At 45.9% G+C, this 24485-nt stretch overlaps 1 protein-coding gene across 4 annotated transcripts in view; it reads right to left on the bottom strand.

The window, feature by feature from the left end:
- Positions 1 to 22480, bottom strand: part of SGSM3 (small G protein signaling modulator 3) — a 30861-nt gene extending 8381 nt beyond the window's left edge. Inside the window, exons 1-14 of one of the 4 annotated variants that reach the window (XM_067310307.1) lie at positions 22404 to 22480; positions 21347 to 21397; positions 12604 to 12689; positions 11263 to 11348; positions 9962 to 10028; positions 8349 to 8557; positions 8093 to 8200; positions 7395 to 7538; positions 6812 to 7007; positions 6431 to 6576; positions 5353 to 5580; positions 4317 to 4371; positions 559 to 686; positions 95 to 250 (exon numbers count right to left, since the gene is read on the bottom strand). In XM_067310307.1, coding sequence (XP_067166408.1) covers positions 95 to 250; positions 559 to 686; positions 4317 to 4371; positions 5353 to 5580; positions 6431 to 6576; positions 6812 to 7007; positions 7395 to 7538; positions 8093 to 8200; positions 8349 to 8557; positions 9962 to 10028; positions 11263 to 11348; positions 12604 to 12610 — 1530 coding nt within the window. In that variant the 5' untranslated portion in view covers positions 12611 to 12689; positions 21347 to 21397; positions 22404 to 22480. Of the gene's footprint in view, positions 1 to 94; positions 251 to 558; positions 687 to 4316; positions 4372 to 5352; positions 5581 to 6430; positions 6577 to 6811; positions 7008 to 7394; positions 7539 to 8092; positions 8201 to 8348; positions 8558 to 9961; positions 10029 to 11262; positions 11349 to 12603; positions 12690 to 21346; positions 21398 to 21421; positions 21474 to 22403 lie in introns of those variants that run through there. The other 3 variants (XM_067310330.1, XM_067310322.1, XM_067310315.1) reach the window with 3 other exon arrangements.
- Positions 22481 to 24485: the final 2005 nt, after the last annotated feature.

The following is a 24485-nucleotide window of genomic DNA, read 5'->3' as shown; positions in this document are numbered from 1 at the left end:
CTCCCTTGCTTCCCTGCAGAGAAGGCAGCGTAGTGTCCCAAAAAGTCAGGCCTGCAGGGTCCTGCCCTGGCCCCTCTTTCACAGGCTGACGCACTGTGATGATGTCGTTCTTGCGGAAGCCCAGCTCGTCATCGTCATGGCGCTCGAAATCCAGAAGTGCCTTTGCTCGACGCCGGCGGTTGCGTGAACAGGCCACATAGTTCTCATGGTCCTGCTGGTGGCTTTCCATGCTGTAATCTGGAGTCAGATCCTGGCACACACACGGATGAAGAGCAAAGAGGAATGGAAAACAACAGGTGACTCAGAGCTGCTCTATGAAAGCTGACATGCCCTTGTCTCAACCTGTTCTCCCTCTCCTAGCAGGCAGACAACCTCCCAGCACAGTCCTCCTCCACCAGACATGGGTTGAGCATCCCTCACCCTCCACCCATTACCCCTAGCATGTTCTTCCTTCAGCCTAGAAGCTCCAGGAGCATTAGAGCAGCCCTGGCCTGCAGCAGATACCCAACAGTCATGCCTGGAGCATCCAGCAATATGGATCCAGCTGTCCCCACTCACAATGCTGCAGTTCTTGGGATCCACACACTGGAAGTGTCGTGCCACCTGGAGAATGGCCTCACGCAGGTCGGCCACCAGCTCTGTCTGCTTGATGTTCTTAGCTTTCAGTGCCTCCAGGTCATCATCCCCTGGGGAAGCCCACATAGCCAGAGGAGAGGAGAGGAAAATAAGTGCAAGGTATTTATTTGCTGTTGACATTAGAAATGACTGTTTTTATGGAAATCAAACAAGCTTGACATTAAGACTGCCTACGTTAAGGCAGTTATTTACTGCCACCTATTTAATAATGTAAATAAGATATATCAACAAGACTGCCTCAAACTTTAAGGAAGTTATTTCAAACCACATACAGAACTGGAGTATGTCATCTTTTATCTTTTTGGGCAAGTCAGTATACCAAGGCATTGTGAGCTGCATTAGAGAAGTGTCTATGCAGTATGCAGAGACAGAGTGAGTGGTGCAACTCAAAAGCAGGAAACTTTCAAAACTTCTCTTGAACTGATGAAACTGAAACAGCTTTTGTTTGAATTACTTTTGATTTTTGCATAGCTCACAGGCTGAGGGTCCTGGAAAAAAAAAAAAAGTGAAAACCAAGATAGCCCACTTTCCTGCATCAGTCTAGCAGTTAGAGCCATGAGGGAGAAGAGCCCAGCTCTCTTAAGACCTCAACCTCTCTAAAAGCCAATATTCAAAGGTATTGGGTGCATAAAAACTGTTGTAAGTACAAAGTAAAAGTGGTGAAAGTTGGAAGGTGCTTTCATAAATTTCCATAGGAGTTTTGACAGCCCATCTCTTAATCTACGCAGAATGACACCTAGTGGGATTGATTCTTTAGGCAGTTAAATGTATCTGAATGCCTTAATCACTGGGTCAATTATGTTTGGACACAATGAACCATTTGCTTCTTTTCTAAAAAAATCGATTTGTTTTGAATTCAAGATGTACTTTCATATATTTATTTTTGCTCTATCTACAATATATTTAAGAGGTAGTAGCTTGATTGACAAAGTCAACTCTTAAAACACCACATTTTTCACTGAACTCCAGTTTTTATACAAATGCAGCTTTGAAGCATGTCCTAAGAAAAACATCAGTTAGCAAATTAGTACACCGCTTATCTTCTAACAACATTGCAGAAATCAATATGAACAAAGTATGGCATGAGCTATACAGCCACTGCAACAGCTATGTATGGATGAGGAGTAGCATCTTGCTTAATGAAAAGTGACATCCAGTATCTTTTAATTACAACTGAAACAACAACTTTTAATTACAAGTGAAAAGGACCAAAACTTTAAGAACATAACTGGAAGCACAAAAATAGACTAAAATAATGTTTTTAATTTTTTTCTATTTGCTAAATTAAATGATAAATGAATGAGACTTAGTCATCCAAGGTTTAAGAGGAAACCCAACTTTGCTCCTGCAATAGAAAAAGGGCAAGGTATGCTTACTTCCAGTACAAGCAATGAAAATTAACAAAACCACCTTCTCAATGGCCAGGGGTAGGAAATAGAGCATGTAAGAAGCCTCATGACAGATTCAGAGATACAAAGATTATAAACTGATAGCTGATCATGCATGTGTTGGGGGTTCTCAGACACCTCATGTGTTAAAAACAGAATGTGACTAAAGAATAAATTACTTGACCGCAGCCACACTAGCTCAGTGGGCTGCTCTCATTTATGCACATGGACTCTTTCTTTCATCAATTTGGTCCCTTCTGGCCAAAATACTGCACTCCTCCCTCTGTATCCAGCTGAATCCCACCCAGACACAAGCAAGAGAGATGCTGTTCTGCACTCTCCCACCTGAAAAGACACAGGTTACAGAGGAAAGCAACCAGGGATTCCACCAGATTCATCTCACCGCACCCCACATATCTGCATGCACGTTTCCAAAACAGGAAACCATTGCAGGATCAGCCATATGTGGGGAGGCTCAGTTTTGAACCTACAAAGACCAACGGGCTGCACAGTCATGCTGAGAAGGGCCAGCTCTCCTACATTTCCTTGTTGCAATGGCCATTCAACAGAAAAAGGAAAATATGTACATCTTTTCTCCCCCAAACTACCTTTTATTGTTTCTTCTCTCTATTCCTTCATTAGCAATCTGATCTGTCTCCTTGAATCTCAGCTAGAGAAAATCATGGCTGACCTGATCTAGTGCTAGCAAGAGTCTAGCTTTGAGGAGGAGAGATTGGGCTAGAGACCTCCAGAGGTCCCTTCCAAACAGTGCTCCTGTGATTCTACCACTCCCGCCCAAGTCACTATACAAGTCTCCATTCACTCTAAGGAAGAAGAATTAGATCCTAGGTAAATTCTCCTTCTCACCCAGATGAGGGCTATGTACCAACTCCACAAAATAACCGTCAAAGGTGGCAGATCTTACAGTTAAGATTGCTTGACTCTTTCCAATATAATGGTGGATTTATCTCACCAAGCTTTCCCTTCCCTCATTTAGGCTGAAGTTTCCCATTCTGGTCGTCTGCTGCAGGATGACAACTTTTTTTATTTTAATCAACTTTTTAATTATCAAGAATAACATTAGGGTAAAAACATGCCAGTCACTGGGGAAAAAAAAAAAAAACTTGAAAAAGCATTATTAACATCTCAGTGATATGGTTCTACCATTGCTATTTTTTGAAGCTTCAAGTTAAAATTTGCCTTCATGCCAAAGCATAGCTCACTAACACTCTCAGAAAAGCTACTCAAACTTGGCCAAGAGGAACCTCCATCAGAGACACAAGCAAGATGCCTTTTGCAGCTAAGTTTCCTGCACGTTCAGTCTGTACTGACTGTATGATAACATTAGGTACAAGAGGTCTGAGTTTAGGTTGCACAAACAACTTTCCTGGATTTCTTCATTTCTGCATGCTTAACTTTACAACTTCATCAGTATTCTACTGTCATTTCTATATGCAATGCTGTATGAGCTTGTAGCAAGCTTTTGCAAATGTATCAGCTTCCTGGAGAACATCAAAAATCCTCTTTTCTGAGAGACCAGATGTATTCAGGCCATTTCAACCACAACAGGAACATTATTTGAACCCTATAAATTCAGCACATTCTCCTCCCCCGGAAAAACAATTTCTGTGGTGAGATGTGGCAATTTCAAGAAAACTAACCACTCGCAAGGAAGGTGATGACAGCAAGGCTTACAATAGAAAGGGCTATTATTACAGAGCTACAGAAGCAAGTTATTTTTAAACCCATGCAAAACCTATCCTGGATGCATGCTTTCTGGACATAAGTTGACTTAGCTCATAAGCAAAGAGAATTAAGATGCAAAAGCGTTCACAACACTGAGCTCATAGAGTAGGTAAGGGGGAGCACAGGCAATGCTTATATTTATAAGCTTTGACAGGCGACACATTGGACCATCCTGCCCTGCCTCAAATCTCCGGAGATGATGCTCCTGAACTGAGAGGAGTAAGATCAGCAGAGCACAACATACAACAGACTGGACACAGCCTGCCAGAAAATGAGTTTGACCTGGCGGTCAGTGCACGGAGGGCATTACAGCTGGGCTGAGCCACAGTCTGCTCCTAGTCAGCCTTTAAGTGCTCACCAACTCACCTCAATTCTACTTTCTGAGCTCAGACCAAGGAAAACTGCACTTCTTCCCTCTCATCCTTCAGCTGTGGCTCCCTTCTCATCTTTTCCTCTGTCCCACTCTTTCTCTGCTTTCCTTACCCTCCTCCCTCCCAGGCCACTACCTCTGTCAACAGCATGTGAAAGTCACAGGTTTGTCCTCACCAAAAAGCAGAGAAGTGATGCCAGATTTCCTGCGCTGAGTCCTGCGCCGCACAACCTGAGGGATGGGGAAGAGAAGAACGAAGTGCACATGTGAGGACAGATTTAAGAAATAAAATAGAGCATCTTCCATGTGGGCTAGCTCTGGGCAAGGGGTCCTGGCAGCTACCACTGCAAGGGGCAGACAAGTGACTTTGCAATTTTAGACAAGAGTTGTTCTACTTCTAATGCAATGAATCAGCTCTACTGATTGATCTAGTTTATGTGCAACAGGTTATTTATAGCTCAATTATGATGAGAGCATAATTGAAATTCAAGAATCAACCATGACTCAAGTGAATAAATTTTACTTTCACCTGTTGCCAAAAGCAGCTACATATGTAATTATATTTAAATTGATAAATGGATGCCTATTATGTTTTAGAACAGCAGGAATGTCTTGTGATTAGCACGCAGACAAACACCAAGAACGTATCTTCCAAACAGGCTTGATGAACAGTAGCTACTAATGAATCTTATGTTACATCTGTAACTGTAGACTGTAGTCTGAGATTAAACATAACTGCATTTTTCACTGAGCTTCTCAAAGGCTGCTGTTGCTTTCTGAATAGGCCTTCCAAGAAGAGTTATTTTAGTGTATCAATTTCTTACTAATGGATTAATTCCTATTCCTAACTTGCGCACACAGAGCAGAGCAGTTCCAAGCAAATTCTGCCAAAAGCATACATTGTTTCTTTTAGTTCCCATTAATGAAATGCATCACTTTCCATCATAATTTTCACTAATGATGACAACAGTTAATGTCAATATCCCTTTCACCTGGGGCTTCAGCAGCCAGGAGACATTTGGCAGCATTTCTTGTAGTACAGACCTTCCCCCTCACTTCTGAATACCTTTTCTCCAAGGGATGACACATTTATCCTTGAGCCAAAGCCATCTCAGATAGGAGGACCTCTTGCTCACAAACATCATTTGGGAGGGAACACAGCTGCTCTGTTTCTACCATTGCCTTGTGAGGCAGGTTGGACTGTGCACTTACCTTGGATAAACTGTTGACAGTGGTGCTGGAGTTGAGCAGCTGCCCTTGGTCGGCAATGAGGTAGGCCAAGTGTTTGCGGCGCTGGGTCTCCACGGCCACATCTGTTAGAGAGCCAGCCACGCGCATGGCCTCCCGCAGCAGCACATCGGCATCTTCAATCTGACTTGGGATGTCTGAGAGCGTGTTGAAGATTGAGGCAGAGTTCTCAGACTGGATTAGCTCATCCTCCTGTAGGGATGCAGTCACAATGCCGCACAGAACAGTGAGCCTGACAGCTATGCTCTTGGGCTGCTAGATGCAATTTTATGCTCACCATACAGCCTGGGCCAGAAACAACCCAGGGGCAAGTATTCAATTCCATAAAGAACTGTTAGGAAAAGTCCAAGCTACCCTTGGGAGAGAAGCAGCATCTTTCACTGCTCTACTGCACTGAGATCTGCTCCGAAAATACCATCTGGCATGTTTTCACATCACAGCATCCACCACTGAAATGAAGCCAAATCACCAAAGAAAGACAAAACAGAAGCTAATCTGCACACACCGCCATCACTGGACACAGCAGGGATCTTTCTGGGGACAGGGAATGAAAGCTGCCCAGTCTCACACATTATACAGCACCTACCGTGCCACGCAGTGTTGCACCTTCCCCTGGCTCCCAGCAGGCCCACCCTTGCCCTCCACATGCCAAGCTGAACCACAGAATCATTCCTCACATAACAAGGGAAAAAAGACCAGGCTGGTCAAATATATACTAGCCAAATCAAAAAAAGTCCAGACAATGAAGCTAGTCTCCTGGAGCATTCAACGGTGACAAAGTCTGTCTCCCCAGATGGCCACAACCCTGGTTTTGTATTTCTGCTCCGAGATGACGCAAAATCAAGAGCTCTCTTGGTTCAGGTAGGATGGGCCCTCAGGTTGGGATCCAGAGTGAATAGAGGGGGCAGCTGAGGGGGTTTAATCATGAGGCAGGTCTTCTTCCCTGGCGCACTCCCAAACCACACACAGGAAGTGGATGCAAAATTTTCTCACCCATAGCGCTCAGTGTTAAACACCAGAGCACTAAGGAGGCAGGAATTACCTTCATACTGAGCATGCCTAATGTGAGCTGGAACAGCACCAGAGAGCCCTGGTAGAAGAACAGGTCCCAAATACGCAGCAGCAGCTTGATGTGGACAACACTAGCGAAAGAGGTGAGGAACCAGTGCAAGGTGATCAGGGACAGCTCTGTGAATGGAGACACAGAAAGGAAACACAACAGGAAAAGTCAGCCAACCAGTGAAGATGGACCCTCCTAAGTGCTGACCTCCCAGATTAAAGATGACTGTGCACTGCACTGGCCTCCAGGGCCAGGAGGTCTGCTCCTGGCCCTGCTGTTCTCCCTCTGTGTAACAGGAACATTAATCTTTGCCTGCAAACCACCCTGGCCAGAAAAGCTGTGGTCTCTAAAGCAGACTTTTACCGATGTCGTGCTCCTGGAGCAGCTTGTCCAGGCGGGGCAAGTACTGCACAATGAGCTGTCGCAGGACACGTTGATCTGTCTGCACCCCCATCAGGGTAGTACTGAAGTAGGAGGCGGGAACTAGTTCCTCAATGATAGCACACATCATCCAGAAGGCATCTTCTTCCTCCAAGAAGAGCAGCAGAGAGGCTGCTACCTGGGATTTTGAAGGAAGAATTATCGCACAGCAAGTCTGTTCTAAAAGGAGCAGAACTCTTCCCTGTCCCTCCAGACCACTCCAGTCTAGGCTGCCAACACCCTTCTCCCTCCACAACAGCTCTCCTGTAGCCTCCCACCGAAGGAATTTCTCCTCAGCATAATGCCTGTCCCTCCCTGCCAGACAGACTGAAGCATTCCACATCTTTGCACATGTGTGTTACTCCCCCTTTCCTTCCCTAGGAGAGAAGCTCCATTTGGAAGAGATTTTCCTTCAAGTAGTTTGGTTCACATAGTGTCTGGCAGCCTGGCCTCAAATCACTTGCCTCAATGTAGCTATCACAGACAGAACAATCCTTAATGCAACAACGCTATGAGAGCAGGTTACCATGCCAGTGCCTTGGCAATATCCTATCTCTGGATAGAGCCAGGCAAGTCCCCGGAGTATCCTGCGTAGACGTGGCACCCCGATACTGTTCATGTTGGAGAAGCAGGCGTTGCTGGGCATCGTGCGGAGCAAGTCCTTCTCAATCTGTCAGACAGCCACAAGGGTCAACTAGCAGCATCTGAACAGTTGCCTTCTGCTCCCTGCACCTCCCTGTGGCCCCCTGCCTTAGCCACATACTCTGCTTCCCCACACCGTTCCTAAGTCCTTAAGCACCAAAGGCGATGGCCCTGTCCAAGCACCTGGAGACAGCTTAACAGCCTTCGCTGACACCTGGGAGAAGGCCAGCATGGACATTGACCTAGTGGCTTCCAAGAAACATTTGCGTAAACTTAGTCCCTGGCTTCACCACTGAGAAGAGAATGCATGTGACCACAGTACAGTTTTCTAGTTTGCAGGTAGCATTCAGCAAAACCCTTCCCTGCCCTCCTAGGATGGAGGGGAGCTCCACAATTCCCATTCCAACAAAACAAAGTAGAATTATGCCCAGTTGGATAAGACACAGTAGGATTCAGCCACACCTGTCCTCTCAACTGCTCCTACTGCGGGCATTAGGCAGACATCCCTTCCTCCTCATGCAGCAAACCTTGCCCTTCTCCCCACACTCCTACGTCCAGCCAGCAGTAGGCAGTGTCTCCCACCTGTTTGGCAGCAATGGTTTCATCATTAGAGCTGTTTTTCACAATATCCCGATATGACATCTCTGAATTTCTCTTCTTCTGCAAGGCCCCAGACAGACGCATCCATAGCTGGGATGGGACAGGGTCAACAGAGATAGGAAGAGTCATTAAGACAGCCGCAGAAAGCCATAACGTGACACCTTCTCAAAATGGTTTCTCACTCCACCATCTCTTACCCTGGGCAGGAGGGTCTGCCCAGAGCAGGTAGCACTCTTACCTGTGGCCTCATGCTGTGTGGGATGCCAGCTAACACCAGCGAGCGCAGCTTGTCTGAATGTGGTAGGGTGACCTCAATTTTGTCCCAGGTGAGGTCACCCACGTCATGGTTGTGCGTGAACTCCAGGTGAGCTTGCCACTTGAGCCTCTGCTGTGGCTCTTCCGTCAGTGGGATCCCCAGAAGCTTTCTGGAGTTTGGCTCAGCACCATCTGCATCAGCAAAAGGAAGGGAATGAAATGGAGAAAAGAGAGAGGAAACAGGCAGAGGAAAGCATGCGGGGGGTGGCCATCTAAAGAATGCATATAAGAACATCCACATCTTCCAGCCAGAGCACAGGAAGGCAAAGCTTGGTTTCAAACTGCCTTCTCTATGCAGCAAATGTTATGGTCATAAGCAAAGGGTACTGGGGCCTTGAAATCTCAATGTGGTCAGCAGGCCTAGTCTGCTGATTCAGAGCAGAAGGTGGCTGGAATTAAACAACACTCTGGCAGCAGCCATCCTGCTGGGTTTTGTAAGGATCTGCAAATCATGCTGACAAAAGCATAGCAAGTCTTAGAGGTGGAAAGCAGAAGCTATACGCTCATGCAAGTAATGAGGCACAAAATGTTAACATCGGGGATATTTAATAACCAAAAAAAACTTTAATAGGGACACTTGTAAATTTACAAAGAGAGATAGCCTTAACCTGATGCTGACTTTCTAAAATATATATTTTATTGTACCACAAGGCATGGATTTGACGTAAAGCACTCTCCTCTTCATCGTATAACAAACAGATCCTAACAATACAATCCAAATGCTTTCTGCTGACTTTATAATGCTCAAGTCTATCAAATGTTCTGGCTGAGGAAAATTGCTCTCTGTCCTGTCCTCATCTCTAGGTCACTGCTTCAAGAAGGCTCCTCTATGACTCAGGGTGCCTCAGGGCACACATGCACACAACTTCTGACTTTTCCAGGGCTCATACAATGCAATCCCCTCTCAGAGCACAGAAAGGACTTCCTACTGCCCCTCACTCCTTTCTCTTCTTCCTCTTTTGCAAAAGCAGCTAGCTCTTTTATTTCAAGGCCGAGTTGCAATAGCTCTCCAGACCTTTATCTGTCTGGTCTCCCACCTATATATCTTGCAGAAAAAGTGTGATATTGGTACTCAAATATCCTTTCCCAAGCTGCTGGGATGAGTAGAAAACACACTGAAAAAACATGCAGCCAAGATGAGTGGATGCAAGTTTTTCAACAGACAGGACATGTCACTGTCTGCTATCATTGCTTATGGTGCTACTGACCACAACAGGGACCCCACTGTGAACTAGGAAGGCTGTCTTTCCCCAGCACACAGCTGCTAATGGAGATACTTTCCTCTCTCTCTTACCCATGGCACAGGCACAGAGAATGGAAATGAATCTTACATATTCTAGGCTCCAGACGCCTGTAGGACCAACACTTCTAATGCACAGCCCTTGATAACAATGATAATACAAGGAAAGAACATGGATGAGGGAATAGAGAAGACCTAGCAGAGAAGGGTTGCAAAATCACCTTTCCATACTCAGGAGCATGGGAAGGGCTGGAACTGGGTTACATTTGAAGGGAGAGGGATGGGACTGACTTTACCTTCCTTATCAACTCGGAAGCCAAATTCATCATAGTGGAACTCTTGCTGCTCGATGGATTCTTCTTTCTGGGGGATGTGAGGAAGGAGAACACACCTTCACCAGACTAGCACTGAACAACTCAACAACTGAACGGAGACATGTGGACACTGCCCCATTCAATCCCACCATTGCCAGCACTGTGCCCTCTGAGCAAGGGGACTCCCTCCTCTCCAGACCTTTATTTTCTATGCCTCCCCACAACACTTCCCAGTTGGAGAGGTATTGCACACTACTCCCATTCTGACTTCTCTGCGGAAGACGTAAAGCCCTGCTTTCCCATCCACATATTTTCCCAGCAGTTTCTTTTCCAGAAGGGCTTAGTACACGTGGTTGAGGGTGGCATCAGACCAGGACTTCAGACAGTCCCTACCTAGAGGGGCACACAGCCCTAACACACCAGCTAACATGGTCTCTACTGTCTGTCTCTCTAACACACGGCTAGCTCTCTGTTACTCAGTGCATACACACTGTAAATTCAGCTCCCTGCATTGCCCCATTTCTTGCCTGTTGCTTTCAGATCTTCTTTGGAGACAACAGGCTAAACTGGGATTTGCACCTACATAGCAAGCCCAAATTCCAGGCCAAAGGAATTAAACTCCATGGCCCAAATCTCACCTTTCCTCATCTGTACTTGTGGCTAGCACTAGGGCACATTACAATCAGGAGGTTTATTTCAGGAGTGAAAACCTACAGATACCTCCCATTCCTGCAAGCCCTGCACCCACCCTTTCTGTAGGGTCTCCAAGAGTTGCACACAAGCAGTACCCAAGAAACATGCTTCTAGAAAGCTCCAAAACAAGCTTCAACCTGCTTCATTGGGCTCAGCTGTCCTCAGCAAACACTGTGGGTAAGATTACAAAATTCCACAGCTGCTTCCTTCCTTCCTGCTCTGTCCACCTGGGGACAAGTCTTGAGGCTAGCATTTCCTGCCACACACAAGTCATCCAGAGTAGCTTGATGGTGACAGAGACTCCCCTAGGGTGTCAACACTTTTACAGTGGAGCAACAGTTGCAAAACAGCAAAGCAATAACTCAGACAAGTTTCTTTGTACTCTGCAAGATCCTCTTGCAAGACCCACAAGGCAGCCACAAAATATATGAAGTTTAAGTAGCAAACAAGCGTCCATAATCCAATCATAGGGAGAGGAGGAGTGCATATCCTCCTCTTTTGCCTGGAGCTTTCAGAGACCAACAAATCACCAGTATCCCTTTATTTATGTGCAGAGCCAGAGAATGCACCCTCCCTACCCCACATTGTACCTGTGTATACTTTGCGAGGATCTCCTGCGGCCAAATGCTGGGGGTGAGCGCTGAGAAGGGACCCCCAGCAGAGGGAGTGTGGTGCCCTAAACACAAAGAGATAGACATATAACAGTGAAAAGCCATGAGGACTCCCTTGGCACATGCACACTCAATGCAGACAGTTCCAGCAAGAAAAGCAGTCACTGAGCAGTTTCTCATTACTGCTACTCTAGACATTTAGACAGCTCCCACTGCATCAAGGAAGCAAATAATTTCAGATTTTGTCCCTTATTACTGAGCAAAGGTGCAGAAAGGCCAAACTGAGTTCCCTAGAAGAAAGGGACTTTCAGGGAAACAAAATAATTCCATGGCATTGTGTGATCTTTCCTCTTCTTGGAAAAGCTGCTTTCTAACGTGCCAAGCCAGGGAACCATTATGGAATATTTATTATGGAGGAGCGTATGCCTCCTACGGAGTCACTGACCCCAACACCAGCAGCACTCCACAGTTCCCTGAAACTTTGTCACCCAGATGCCAAACAGAGATCAGAGCCCTCAGCGAGGGCTTGTCTGCTCCCTTTGCTGCAGTGGCTGCCAGCTCCAGGAGAACAGAGGGGCTAGGATACTGCTATCATCCCTGCAGGCTTGCCAGACCACTTGCAGAGCTGTAGCAAGGAAAGTATGCCTATCATCTTGTCTTTTGCATCCAGGGTAAGCACCCTCCAAGTCTCAGGTAGCGTCCCACTGAACAGCTTCCCTTGAAATAAAAGCAGAAACTTTTGAAATAAGATAAGCACGCCCCAGGTCACCTGCTGCATACATCACCAGCAAAAGGGTTTGCTTGGCTCTGAGGTCTCCCTTGCTGCTGTATGCCCTGGAGTAACCAGCTTACTCAGGAAGGAATGCCTGGACAAATATATGGGGTGGGAGAGCTGGCCACGGCATGAGAGATATCCTGGAGGAGACCCAATATCAGGAAAGCCTATGTCTCTGTTGCTCACTGTTGCACTCCTGTTATTCTTCAGCCTTCTTCCTACTCTAAAGCTACCAGTTTATAGCAAGAAACCTTCTCTCTGATTGTAGCAAAGTGACCTACTTTGGGGTGCACCTTGGGAGGTAAACAGAACCAAGCAAATCTTATGGAAAATGTGGGAGGCAGACTAAAAGAAGGAACTGAATTCACCCTGAGTACAAAGAGGGCTGGATCACAAACAGGACAGTCTCCTCTCCCCACATTTGACCAGAGCAGTACATTAACGCAAATAGCAGCTCTTTGAAACAGTAACTTTCTTTTAATAAGCTGCAGCTGAAGAAAGAGCATGCAACCAAGATGATATTGTGTCCATTTTTGTCTGCTTACCTGACATTGCACTACTGAAGGCTGAGTGGCGGAAGCTGTCAGCAGGTATCCAGATGCACTGCTCTCAGAGGTGAGGGGTCACTACCCTGTTATGAAAGGAAAAAAATAAGAACTGATGATGAGAAAATTAAATTAGTACCTGAGAACAGAGTGGGAGATAACCCCCTCACACACAAATTCCCCACAGAAAAATTACATCCCTTAGAATTTAAGTTCCCCAGGGGAAAATTAAATTCCAGAGACTGGAATTCCCTCTAGGTTTCGCATCTAACCATCAGCTAGAAAGACCACAATGATATTTACCAAATACCTTGCAACAGTAACAGAATCTCTGATTGAAAGAATGTCAAAAATCAAGTCAACTTTCATCACCTTTTCTATCACATATTGAAAGTCCCTCATTTAAATATGAGCACTAAAAAATAACCATACAGCATGATTCTCTGAATTTGCTGCCCAAGGAGATGGGACTGTAACAGTGAAAAGGATTTAAGAGGAAGTCATTAGATGCAATAGCCTAGAACACATTTTAGGAGTAGCATCACAAAATGCAGAAACAAGGTGTAGTAGGCTGTGGAGTATGCTCCCAGAGGGAACTGGGGAAGCTTCTGACGAGGATTTTATGCAATGAACTGGACCAGACAGTGGAGAACATATTGTAGAGCACCTTGGCAACAAGCTAGGAGCTGAACTCCTCTGAACTAAACTGAATAATTGAGCTGAGGTGATGAAACAGGCCACACAGCTCCCCTCCTTACCTTCCTACCATCACTTCGAGGCAGATTTTCATAGGGAGTTTCCAGGGCAGCAATGGAGCAGTTCAATAAACATTTTGCATCGAATAAAGAGTCATAACAATTCTTTGTTTTTCAGGCTTTAATAAATGTAAAGATCTCTTCCCCTTCCCTCATCAGAGATGCATATTTTGGACTCTAAGAGCAACACTATAATTCTGTGTCTGGGAGATAGCAAGAGCCACCTCCACCAAGTGGATACTCATACCTGCTTGGGAAAGAACCTGAGAGAAACTAACATTTGTATGCCTTGGATTGATTTTCCAGTTTTCCCTTTTCAGTAAAGCTACCTAAGACTGCAAACCACTGAGACCAGGAACCTGAGCGATTCATCCAGCAGGCCTTTTCAGAGCTGTTTCCAGTGCTTAGTAGTACAAGGTTACATTACCACTCCCTGCCTTCACACCTCAGTGAACTTTCTAGCAAACACTGGCATCCTAGGAGTGGCTTGCTACAGCACTCCAAGGTAAGTAGCTATGAAACACTCCAAAAGCATAAAAAGCATCTGTGTCTGAGAACACAAATAACAAGGCTTCTTCTTCCCAAATCTAAGTAGCTGTCTAAATGAGAAAGGCTGGTATGGACCAACAGACACTCCAATCTTCAGATACCCCTGAAGTTTCTTAGAGCAACCCTCCCCCCCAACACAACTTTTGTTTTTGAGGAGAAGTTATCTTGTCCATACAGTGGCCAGTTTCTGCCCACAAGTTCTGTAAATGCCCTTCTATCCTGCCCTGAATTCTGGCCTATTGCTCTAGTCCCACTTGCTTGCTCAGCACCAAGTCTTCCCCCAACAGCTAAAGACATCAACAAGAACTATGAAATGAGCACTTGCACACTCACTTTACATGTAAGTGCACAGAGCATGCACACCAAACAGGTAAGTCTGCTGACAGTGCTTATTCCCCTTTCAAAATAATTCTGAATGTATTTTCACACCGCTAAGAGCAAGTGTCCGTTCTGCTACCACAGCTGCTCTATTCTTGGGCCTGGAATACATCCTCCTCCCCTTACTTCTCTCAGCCCAGTCCTCCCTGTTTCCATTGACTTTTTTAAGGAACATAGCTGTTATCTGGTGGAAAATTTGTAGACCAGGGGTCAGAATATAGCCCACAGTTGGAAAGGCAAGGCAGAATGTGCTTCCACCGCTGGTTTTTTTACAGTGTCTTCCTTTAGGAAGGTGTTTTAAACAGATCGTACTTCTGCTGTGCTTCACATTACTTGTGCTCTGAATCTGTGCTCAGTGCCTCGAGCATGTGAGTAGGAATCCCTCTACCTCATTATTAACCTTCATCTTATGTACAATCACAGCAGAACCAACCTGTTATGGAGGAGCTAGGCCAGTGTGCTGGACACAGCTGTAGAAGAGAAACCCCCCATACCTAGTGCACTAACCCAGGTGCTCAGGAAGGAGAGGAGGAGAGAACTGAGGCTGAAAGTCCCACCTTAGCCAAGCACAGGTGCAGCAGAGGGGAGCACCTTCTCTTGTCCACATCATCACATGCCAGCCTCTGGCTTCCACCTCGCCAGAGAGCACTGCCCTGCCTGCGCTCCCTTCCCTGACCAGGGTTGGATATTAGAGCGCTGAACTTGGCGGGCAGGTTTTTCCTGCCTCTGGTTTCCATGGAAACCTTCCTGAAAGCACCCACCTGGGCCCTGGCCAGAGAGGCAGACAGAGGCTCAGCTGCTGGCACCAAGGGTGCACAGAAGGGCAGGGTGGGGAGGGTGAATCACCCCAGGCAAGCTAGCAGAGCAGCCTCCCGCTGCAGCGCAAAGAGGCAGCATACTGGAAACTGCCCGAGGAGCCATGTGTCTCCAAGACATGGCGCTGAGGCTGCTGTGGCAGCCCTGTAACTCTTCATTACCCTGCTTCCTCCCCTCTCCTTCTTTGCCTCCAGTAAAGCATCACGGGAGCTGGGATGAGGGTTTCCTGACAACATCACCAGCACCCAAAAAAAAAAAACAAAAAAACAAACATCAAAAAAGCAGCATACCTGTAGCAGACGGACTGTACGGAAGACGAACAGTTTACAAAGTGATGTTTTTGCATGCTGAAAACATTACAACTAGTAACTATGCAGGGACCGATCAGTGGAAATCATCAGAGGGACCAGAACACACACAACAATTCTTTCCAGAATTATTCTCATCCACTGTCATAGAAACAGTGTAGACAATCACTTCTTCGGACAGTAAGTTAGCACAGGGAAAAACACTACTTTCTATTAAGCTTAATTCAAACATGAAGCAGCATTCAGCCTGCAGTAAATCCCACTGTCTCCTCAGGACTGTCAGTTGTTTTCCACTTCTCTCTATACTCTCCCTTCATAAAGCAATAGGACAGGAGAAAAACGTTTTAGAAGAAAGGAAAGTGTGATTGCAAAGCCGCAATACTCATCAGGAAACCACACACTTAGGTGTAGTTCTAGAAACCTCTTTCAGTCCAGCTTTTAAACTTGCAGGTCAATTGCATTCAGTTTAACATCTAGACTCACTCTCCTTCTTTCAGAAATCAGACCAAAAAAAGCAGCACTGAATGTGGTAGCTCATTTCTGTCCTCTTGCCCTCGGAAAGCCTTGTTTTCCGAGTTAAAATCCTGATTTGCTCTTTGAAATGCACAAGTGGAGCTCTCAGCAGGAATCCAGTAATCCCCCTTTGCCTTCCCTTCCCCCAAGGCTTTCTCCTTCAGATTAGGTAAAGGCATATCCTGGAACTGCAAATGCCATTAGTTCCACATGTCAATATTTGCTTTGCATTCATACAGTCAGAAGAAAACTCTGGTTCCACAAATAAGTAAGCAGCTGAACAAAGCACAGCCATACGTGTGATCAAGGCATAGACAAGACGCAGATAATTTCTCTCTCTTGCACCCTGACACCCTGGGCTTTTTAACAACTGATGCAGAATCCCATATAGACAACAGTACATACCAACTCCTGGTTGAACAGCCAATATGGTATCAGTAAACTGAAATCTTTCCAGGAACGATCTGTTTAAGGTTTACAAAGTACCAGCCTCACACTGGCTGCTGCTCGATACATTACAAAGGCAAGACAGAGGTGCTGAGGCAGCACTAATGCTTGCTTTCTGTCACAGGTGGCTGCATGACTTGGGACAAGAAGTTGAGGGACTTTAAATGTCCTCAGCCTCATTTCTCATATGAATTGAGTCAGAGAATAAAAGTTTACAGCAGGCCTAGAAAGGGACCTGGAAAGCAGCAAAGGTTACAGCCACGACCCCCTTGCAGAGCCACGTGGGCATGCAAGCTCAGGACAGCAAGCTGCTGACAGTGTTATGTCCCCGATTGCAGAGAAAATCACTCAGGGCTCCAGTGCTGCCCAGCCACCAGCTGCAATCACATACTGGCTGCAGGAAGGCAGGCAGGTGACAGGGCAGAAATCCCTCCTCCCACCTGCACCAGGGCTGTATCACTAGTAGGGTGATGTGAAACAGAGCCAACAAAAAGTAAACTGGAACTCTGTGTGTCCTACTGTAATGCATCTTGTAGACTCCTGGCCACACTGGAAATGTAATTGTGGGCAGAAATGTACCTAAAAGGTATTTCCATGTAGCAGATCTGCTCCCCGTACTGATCAGTATCCAGCAAGTCTGTCTGCTGTAATGAGAGGGAGAGCTGACAGGAACGGAAAGCATTGAATTCATTTCCAGTTTGTGGAAAAGGGATAGAACAAATAATTTCCAATGGTGAAGTGACATTTACCTTTCAGCTCCTTTTGAAAATAAGGATGTGAAAAAGCAGAATCCCATTTCCTAGTGCTTATGCAGTAGGCAGACAGAACCCAGCTTGACTTCCTGATCACAGTTCAACGTGTCATGCTTGGCTCTAAAAAACCCCTATGCAACGCCTACTTATGCAGAATACAAACTTCCTACAGAATCATAAATATGGAAACCCACAATACCAACACACTTTCTTTTCAGAAGAGAACTGCCTTTTATTCCTTCATCTGGCTCCAAAGCAGATAGCTGACCCTTTATGCAGGACACAATTTGAAAAGGCTTTAGGGTCTGCCTGAAGAACTTACTTCTAAATCTGGAGATAGCAGAGGCTTCTGCCATGTGTCTCAAAAAAAATAAAACTTCTGAGTTAGAGTTCTGCTGATTCTCTGGGTTGCTAATACAAGCTGCCATACTTTTGACTGTGGAAGCAGATATTGTCTGTCCTCACACAATATACAATTAATTCCTGCTAAGCTGAACTGCACTGCTTTGAAGAAGAACCTCTTGTTTGCCAAGACTCCTGTGATCAGAGCAGGAGATGCTTCCCCTTTCCTGGTGTTCCCATTATTTTGGTGGTGAGAGGATTTGTGATGGGAATATAGAGTGCTCCCCTCCATCTCACACACAAGGGTTACAATAGACCAAGCACAGGAACAATAGTTAAAAAAAAAAAACCCAAAAGCAAAAAATACAACTCTGCATTGGGTAAGGATGGAAAAAAGGCTAGGATACAAACTAGCAAGGTATCCACTCTCCTCTCTCTCACAGCATAGCAAAATTCCCCTCACTTGAAACACAGAGAGGAAAACCCAGGCATGTGCCAAAATGCAGGTCTGCAATTGCTTATGCCTTCAAGGTCTAGAGTAAAGGCTGTAAAGGTGATCTCGCATTAAACACACCTACACAAATATAATCCAAAGGTGTCTGATTAGTGTCTAAGGTGTCCCCAAACACCTCTTCTGTTAGAGTCAATTTCTATATGATAAAAGGACACTTTCAGCCAATAAATCATAGATATAGGACCTAAACACTTGTGCAGAACTCTACAGAAACTCACTTTCCCCAAAATTTTCCAGAAATGTTTTTCACCCACTGGTCCATGAACACCTGCGAGTCTGCAAACTACTTCTAAGATGTCTGTGGAAGGTAATGGGCTTACAGCAGCTGTCAGTTACATTGCTTTACAGAAGTTTGCATCTCTAACAGGAATACTTTCTTTCAGGCTTCTACAAATCAAAGAAGGATTGAAAGCTATTATTGACAGTTACTTAAAGACCGGTATTATTACATATTTTATAATACACTTGTATCCTGAGAAGTGACAAGTGGTGTCATCAGAGACTCTCTTCATCACATCCAGAGCAATCTCTGCAAGTAATCCCAAGAAAAAGTTTGAGTCTCAAGCTGGTCTCATCCTACTGTTACCAGTGATAAAAGATCAACAGCCTGAGGAGAGCTTCTTCCTTAACACGGCCTCTGGTGGGTCTGCAGAGCTTTAGCTGATGGGGTTTGTCATTCTCTTGGTGATGCACAAGAAAGGCTAGATTCAGGTCACTCTCCTGTAGCTCTGCTATTCACACATGACTAATATGAGCAAATGACAATGTCAGATTCCCCTAGCAGGACTCTAAGCATATCTCACTTCATTTGGCTCAAGAAAATGGCTTTTTAAGGGAGGTATATCCCATGGCACTCAAGATCTTTCCCCTTCAGGGTTCTGTCTGTCCAGAACTCAGCTTTCTGAAGAGGCTAACAACACCCAAAGCACCCTTTCAAGACTGTTTGCAAAGCTCTTTTCTAATACATGTCATGTTAGACTACTCAAATCTAGCTCCCGCAGAAACTTATATGCGCAGGTAACTCCAAGAGCATGCTTGAGAGAAAAGCAAAATATATAATGATCATTAACATTTGTAACAGAACAAGACTAAAAAAAAGAAAAAGACTTTTCTAGAGATCAGGAAGAATTCTTCTTCCCCACAACAGGGCTGCTGAGTTATGGTCATTTTCCCTTGTCTCTTAATCATCAGGTACTACCCAGACAAGAAATACTGCACTGACTGGGCAGTGACAACACTGCTTTTGGTCATACAACGCCAATACCACGTCTTCTGTTCTCCTACCTCATAGGACAACTGTATTTTCACCTCCCCTAAGGGTTTATTTATTTATTTATTTATAGTCAGAAACAGCCTGATTGCTCTGTTTCCAACATCATTTGTTGCACTCATGTTTAGAAAAAGCTAAAACTTTCTCAGAGACAAAACAACTGTGGCAGGACAAAATCCTCCTTCTCCCTATCTGGAGTCAACAGCAGTACAGCAGTACAGCTGTCTCACAAGTGAGACAAAAAACTAACATTTTTCCCCAGTGTTCCCAGATACCTGCTCTGTATAAGCTATGTGAGTCTAAAATTCTGGCTGCTCTGATGAAAGGTGGCACAGAAAGGAGTAACAAAACAAGCAAAACAAGTCCTTGTATTGCTAGGAAACAAACCTGAAATACCAACACCTCTCCATCTCTTGGGCATTTGGGACACAGAACTCACTACATGCAATGGGACTACTTGTCTTCCTTCCCTTATTTGACAGTTGCCAGTTCTACATGCTTCCAGGCAGGGTACAAAATCTCTGTACCCTATCAAGTTGAGCAGGATCAGGATCACCAGTGATTTAGCTAGAAGAGCTGTAGGACCACACACATCAAAATATTGGGTGCCATACCTTTGCCACTGAAGAGAAGATGCAATACTCTTTAGGATTTTAAGTTTTCTATCCTTCCCATGTTTTAGTGGGAAGTCTCCGATTAACAGCCAGGAGGACAAACACCATCCCAGTCACTTCCAAAACAGTTACAACCTCAACTGCAACATCACTTGAGGGCCAGACTCCCGGATTTCTTTGTTACAACAGCCTCAAAAACACCAAATGCGGTAAGCAGTTTTGCAACACACAAACCAATTCATTAAGAAGGCGACCGACACTAGCAGCTCATTTCACACAGATCACTTAGCTAACAATCTCTGCTATTACCAAGCCACCTCAGATAAGAGACACTGATTTAAAAAGCTAAATATTTTGATTACTGTCTAGCTTCACGATCACGCTGTCCTTTAGAACACTGTTATGTGCAAAAGACACTATCTTGCAGCAAAGCAAGCAACAGGTAAAAAACATAGCAGTGACAAGAAACCTAAATGACATTAGCAGAGACCTCAAAATGGGAGAGGCAGTTTAGTTCTCAGCATGTGTGCATTATTTCCCTCTCCTCATTAGCCGTTAACTCTGTCATGCCCTTACCAGAGATAGCTTCCTCCAGCAACAGGCTCCTTTTGTCTCCTGCCCCTCATATATTCCCTTTGCCCTCCTTTGGGGAGAAGGTCAGTATGAATGACATCTCTGAGACTACCAAGACACATTCTCAAAACATTATCTTAAACAGCAGTGGAGAAAGCTGGCACCTAGCATTTTATTCTTTTAAATACATAATTAACACAGCTTTATATTAACAAGAGGTCAGGGTGAGGACTAGTTGTCTTTAGTTATGTATCATGCCTCTTCTCACACCCTTCCCTCCCTCCATTTTTACTTTGTGAACTCCCCAGCATAGGAATCCGGCCTTCTTTTCAGCATAGGGGAAGTTGCACATAGCGTACGCATCCAGAAATAAATAATGAAATAAATCTTCCTTCTACTGCCAGAAGCTTTCTTTCCAACACACCCCTCTGGACACTGTAGCAGCTGAAAAGCTCCCCTAGAATTCTGATTATCCAGCAAGCAGCTGTGTTCCAATCAACACCTCTGCAAAACCACAGCAGTACCTCACTCCTTCGGCTAGGCTAGTAGTTCTTTCTTGAGTGATTTTAAGATCCCATCTCTTGCTACTACTTTACACCTACTGTTCTTAAATCCAGCAAGACTTTGTTTCTCTCTCTCATCTATTAGCACTAAAGGATCCTCCATTTCCTCAAGGCACTTTTACTACTTTATTCCCACGACTTCCCCCCAAAACATCACAGCAAGCCATACAGAGTAAGACTATGGCATCATGAAGTAGAAAGCTATAACATCCCTTTAAAAAAATAGGTATGGTTGCTGAAATCTACCTGTTTAAAAGAAAAGTAGCTGCTTAAATTCAAACATCCCCCAAAAAATTCAGAGGGGAGGAACACAGATAAAAAGGAGAAATGTTTCCTCTCATAGCCTTACCAGCTCTATAAGTAGATACTAGTTGTCCTGGAGCCCACAGACAGTCACTGCCTGCAAAGAGATTTAAATCCTTACCATGGTGGTTCTTCACTCCCTCGAATTTTCATCATCAGGTACGAGGAATTGCATTTGTCTCCTGACTTCCTTCTCACATTTATTAGAGCTGAAAATCAGAGGGCCTGCAATATATCTATTTATGCTCAATACCTAGAGGACATTGCCATATTTCCATCTCTGTTTCATGACTGTCTCTTTCCCCCTCCCCCCAGGCAGACAGGAGACAGACTGTCTCTCCTCTGGGACACCTCTGAAAAGAGGCAGACATGGAGGATGAACAGGGCTTGCAGAGCCGGATGGAGGGATGGAAGAGACCACCTGAGAGCCACAGCCACGCAAAGCAGAAAGGCAGGTTACAGTAGAGGTATACCCTGGGGGGCAGGAGGGAGCAGAGGTGGATCGGGGACGGGGAGCAAAGCGCAATGGAAGACAGGAGCAGGGAGAGCACGCCCACAGAAGGAATATGCCCCAACAAACCTAACCAAGTCTAATGATGAAGCTGTGCGGAAAATGAGTCACTCAGCAGAGCCCAGACCCTGCGTCAGCGCAGCAGGTGAGCTGGAGCCTGCCCAGGAGCTGGCGAGAGGAAGGAGGAAAGGGGGAAGGAGGAAGGAAACCCCCCGCCCCCCCCCGGGAAGGGGTCGGAGCAGCGGCGACAGGGCCGCACACCCACCCCCGACACAGCCCCGGCGGCTGGAGCCACCCACCCCACCCTGAGGCGCTCCGCAGGGACCCCGGGGGGTGCCGCCGACGGGCCCCTCAGCGGGCGAAACACGTCAGCGGTGCCCGAGGGGAGAGACCGTTACGGGGGCGCGAGACCGTTAAGGAGGGGGGGGGGGCGGAGGGGGACGCGAGACCGTTATGGGGAGCGCGAGACTACTGGGGGGGGGGGGGAACAGGGCTGACAGCCGCGGACGGTGAGAGGCGGCCCGCCGAGCCCCTCCTGCCCAGCGACAGGACCTTCCCAGCAGCCCTGCCCGCCGTCCCCGCCGGCGCTCACCTGCCCTGGCCAGCAGCGGCCGCGCAGCCGCCCTCCCGACCCCGACCGGCGGCACCACACGCCGCTTCGGAGGCGCGGCGCGGCGCGCATGCGCGGCATCCGGGCGGCGCGGCGGGGCCTGCTGGGGGTTGTAGGCAGCGGGCGGGGGCGCGGCCCGCGCCCGCCCCGGGCGGTGCGGGTGGGCCATCCCGCCCTCCCACCCGCGCTTCCACGGTGCGACACGGGCCGCCGCCTCCCGCAGCCGGGGCGGCACCGTGTCCCCCACCCAGCCTCCTCCAAACAAACTTCGGAAAGTTCTGGGTACCCATTCCACTCAGATGTCTGTAAAAAGTAGGAGGAGATAGAGGGCACGGCACAGCATCTTCTCCTCCGCCTCAAATAAAAAGCTTTCATCCAAAAGATGTTACCTACACTTTGGGCATTAGCTGGTGCTTTTGCACTGGAAAAATCCTTTTCGCTCTAGCCTCGCTTCCTTCCCCCCACCCAATTCAGTCTGCACTGGAAAGAGGTGTTTGCATAGTTTGGAATGGGGAGCTGGCCAGAATAACAAGGTTTGTTTAGGGCTTTTATACACACACACCCTTATAGACTATATATTTGCATGTATACACATATATACATGCTTTCCATTGATTTTTTTTAGAAAACACAGAGACCAAGTAGAAGTTTCTCTCACTGATGATGACGCGCATTTACCAATACTGACAGATCCTCCAGTTCCTTTAACTGGAAAAGATGGCATGAAGTGACGAGAATTGAAATTCAGGCCATCTGACCAAACACTCCAGCAGCTTGCTATTAGCCTGCGTAACAGCTTCAAAGGAGGCAGCGGAAGTCCATTGCTCAAGATGTAATTAGACTGGATAAGCCACCAGTTGCCGGAAAATGAATCTGCGCTTGGTAAGACACGGCAGGAGCCATTTAGTACTTTTCCATCATTTGGCACTAGATTAATTTTAATTCTGAACAGGGAACAAACTGCTGCTTTATGTGTCACATCTATCAAGGATATGGGCTAAAGGGATACATACCAGAATAAATTGGAAGAGTGATCTAGCCTTTCAAATTATTAAAAGATCTGCTTATGAAGCACTTTATTTGGGCCAACTTCAGCAAACAGAGGAAGGTGGGAACTACGTCTCCGGCAAACACCGTACAGGCATATGCCTCCACCAATTGTATTGGAAAAAAGAAAGCCCGTTCTCAAATCAAGCTCTTTGTAAGAGGGGAGAACCTTGGTGAGGCCTTCAGAAGCATATACGTATCATGCTGCAATTTCCTACGAAGGTGACATTTTCCATATGTCACTTTTTTTTTTTTAATAAACTTTCCACGAAAACAAATCCAATGCCTCACAGCTGGCAGCCTCTATCCAGCACAAAGCATTTTCAGATGATGATGAGAAAAGATATGTCATCTGTTCCTTTTCTCTGCACAGGGCTTTTTCTCCCCTCCCCAGAGGAAGGAAAGAGGACCAAACCAAAAAAGAGAAGGACTTCTAAGTCTCTGTTTTCTCTCTTGGTTATCCATTTGAGCAACAGTCTGAAAATTACCAGTGTGCAGTTAAAGCTATCCTTTTCAAACAGATGGCTAATTAAATTTTAATAGGGCAAGCAGGCAAAATATTTTAAACACCATCAAACTCACAAATGTTTGAGACATTTTGAATGCCACAGTCCAGAGGCAAGGTAGACAGAGTAGTCGAGGTGAGGGGCATTCATGGCCTGAAGCTTCCCACTTCTTTGAGTACTTAATATAGGCTAGTCCCATTAAAACATGATATTGTATTTTGAAATCATCTTTAAACAATGATGGCCTCAAGGACAGCAGGTAGTTTCTTTCAATTAGTTCTGCTTTTGTTAATTCTCTTCCAGCAATCACACTTCAAAAAAAAAAAAAAAATCAAGTAATTCTGATCATATCATCTCTGAGAGTCTGAATAAATAACAGAGGTAGGAGAGAGCTTTTTATTGCACTGAAGTAAAAAGAAATGGGCTGTACAATAACGACACTGGAAGAAGTGGTAAGGGAGTCTTTCCAGTTTAAGTCAAAAGCAGAGGAGTTTGGTCCAGAACTGAATGT

The sequence above is a fragment of the Apteryx mantelli genome, chromosome 1 (genome assembly GCF_036417845.1).
Source record: "Apteryx mantelli isolate bAptMan1 chromosome 1, bAptMan1.hap1, whole genome shotgun sequence".
In the NCBI taxonomy this organism is placed as follows: domain Eukaryota; kingdom Metazoa; phylum Chordata; class Aves; order Apterygiformes; family Apterygidae; genus Apteryx; species Apteryx mantelli.
The sequence above is the reverse complement of the archived record's forward strand: the minus strand, read 5'-3'. Positions and strand labels throughout refer to the sequence as shown.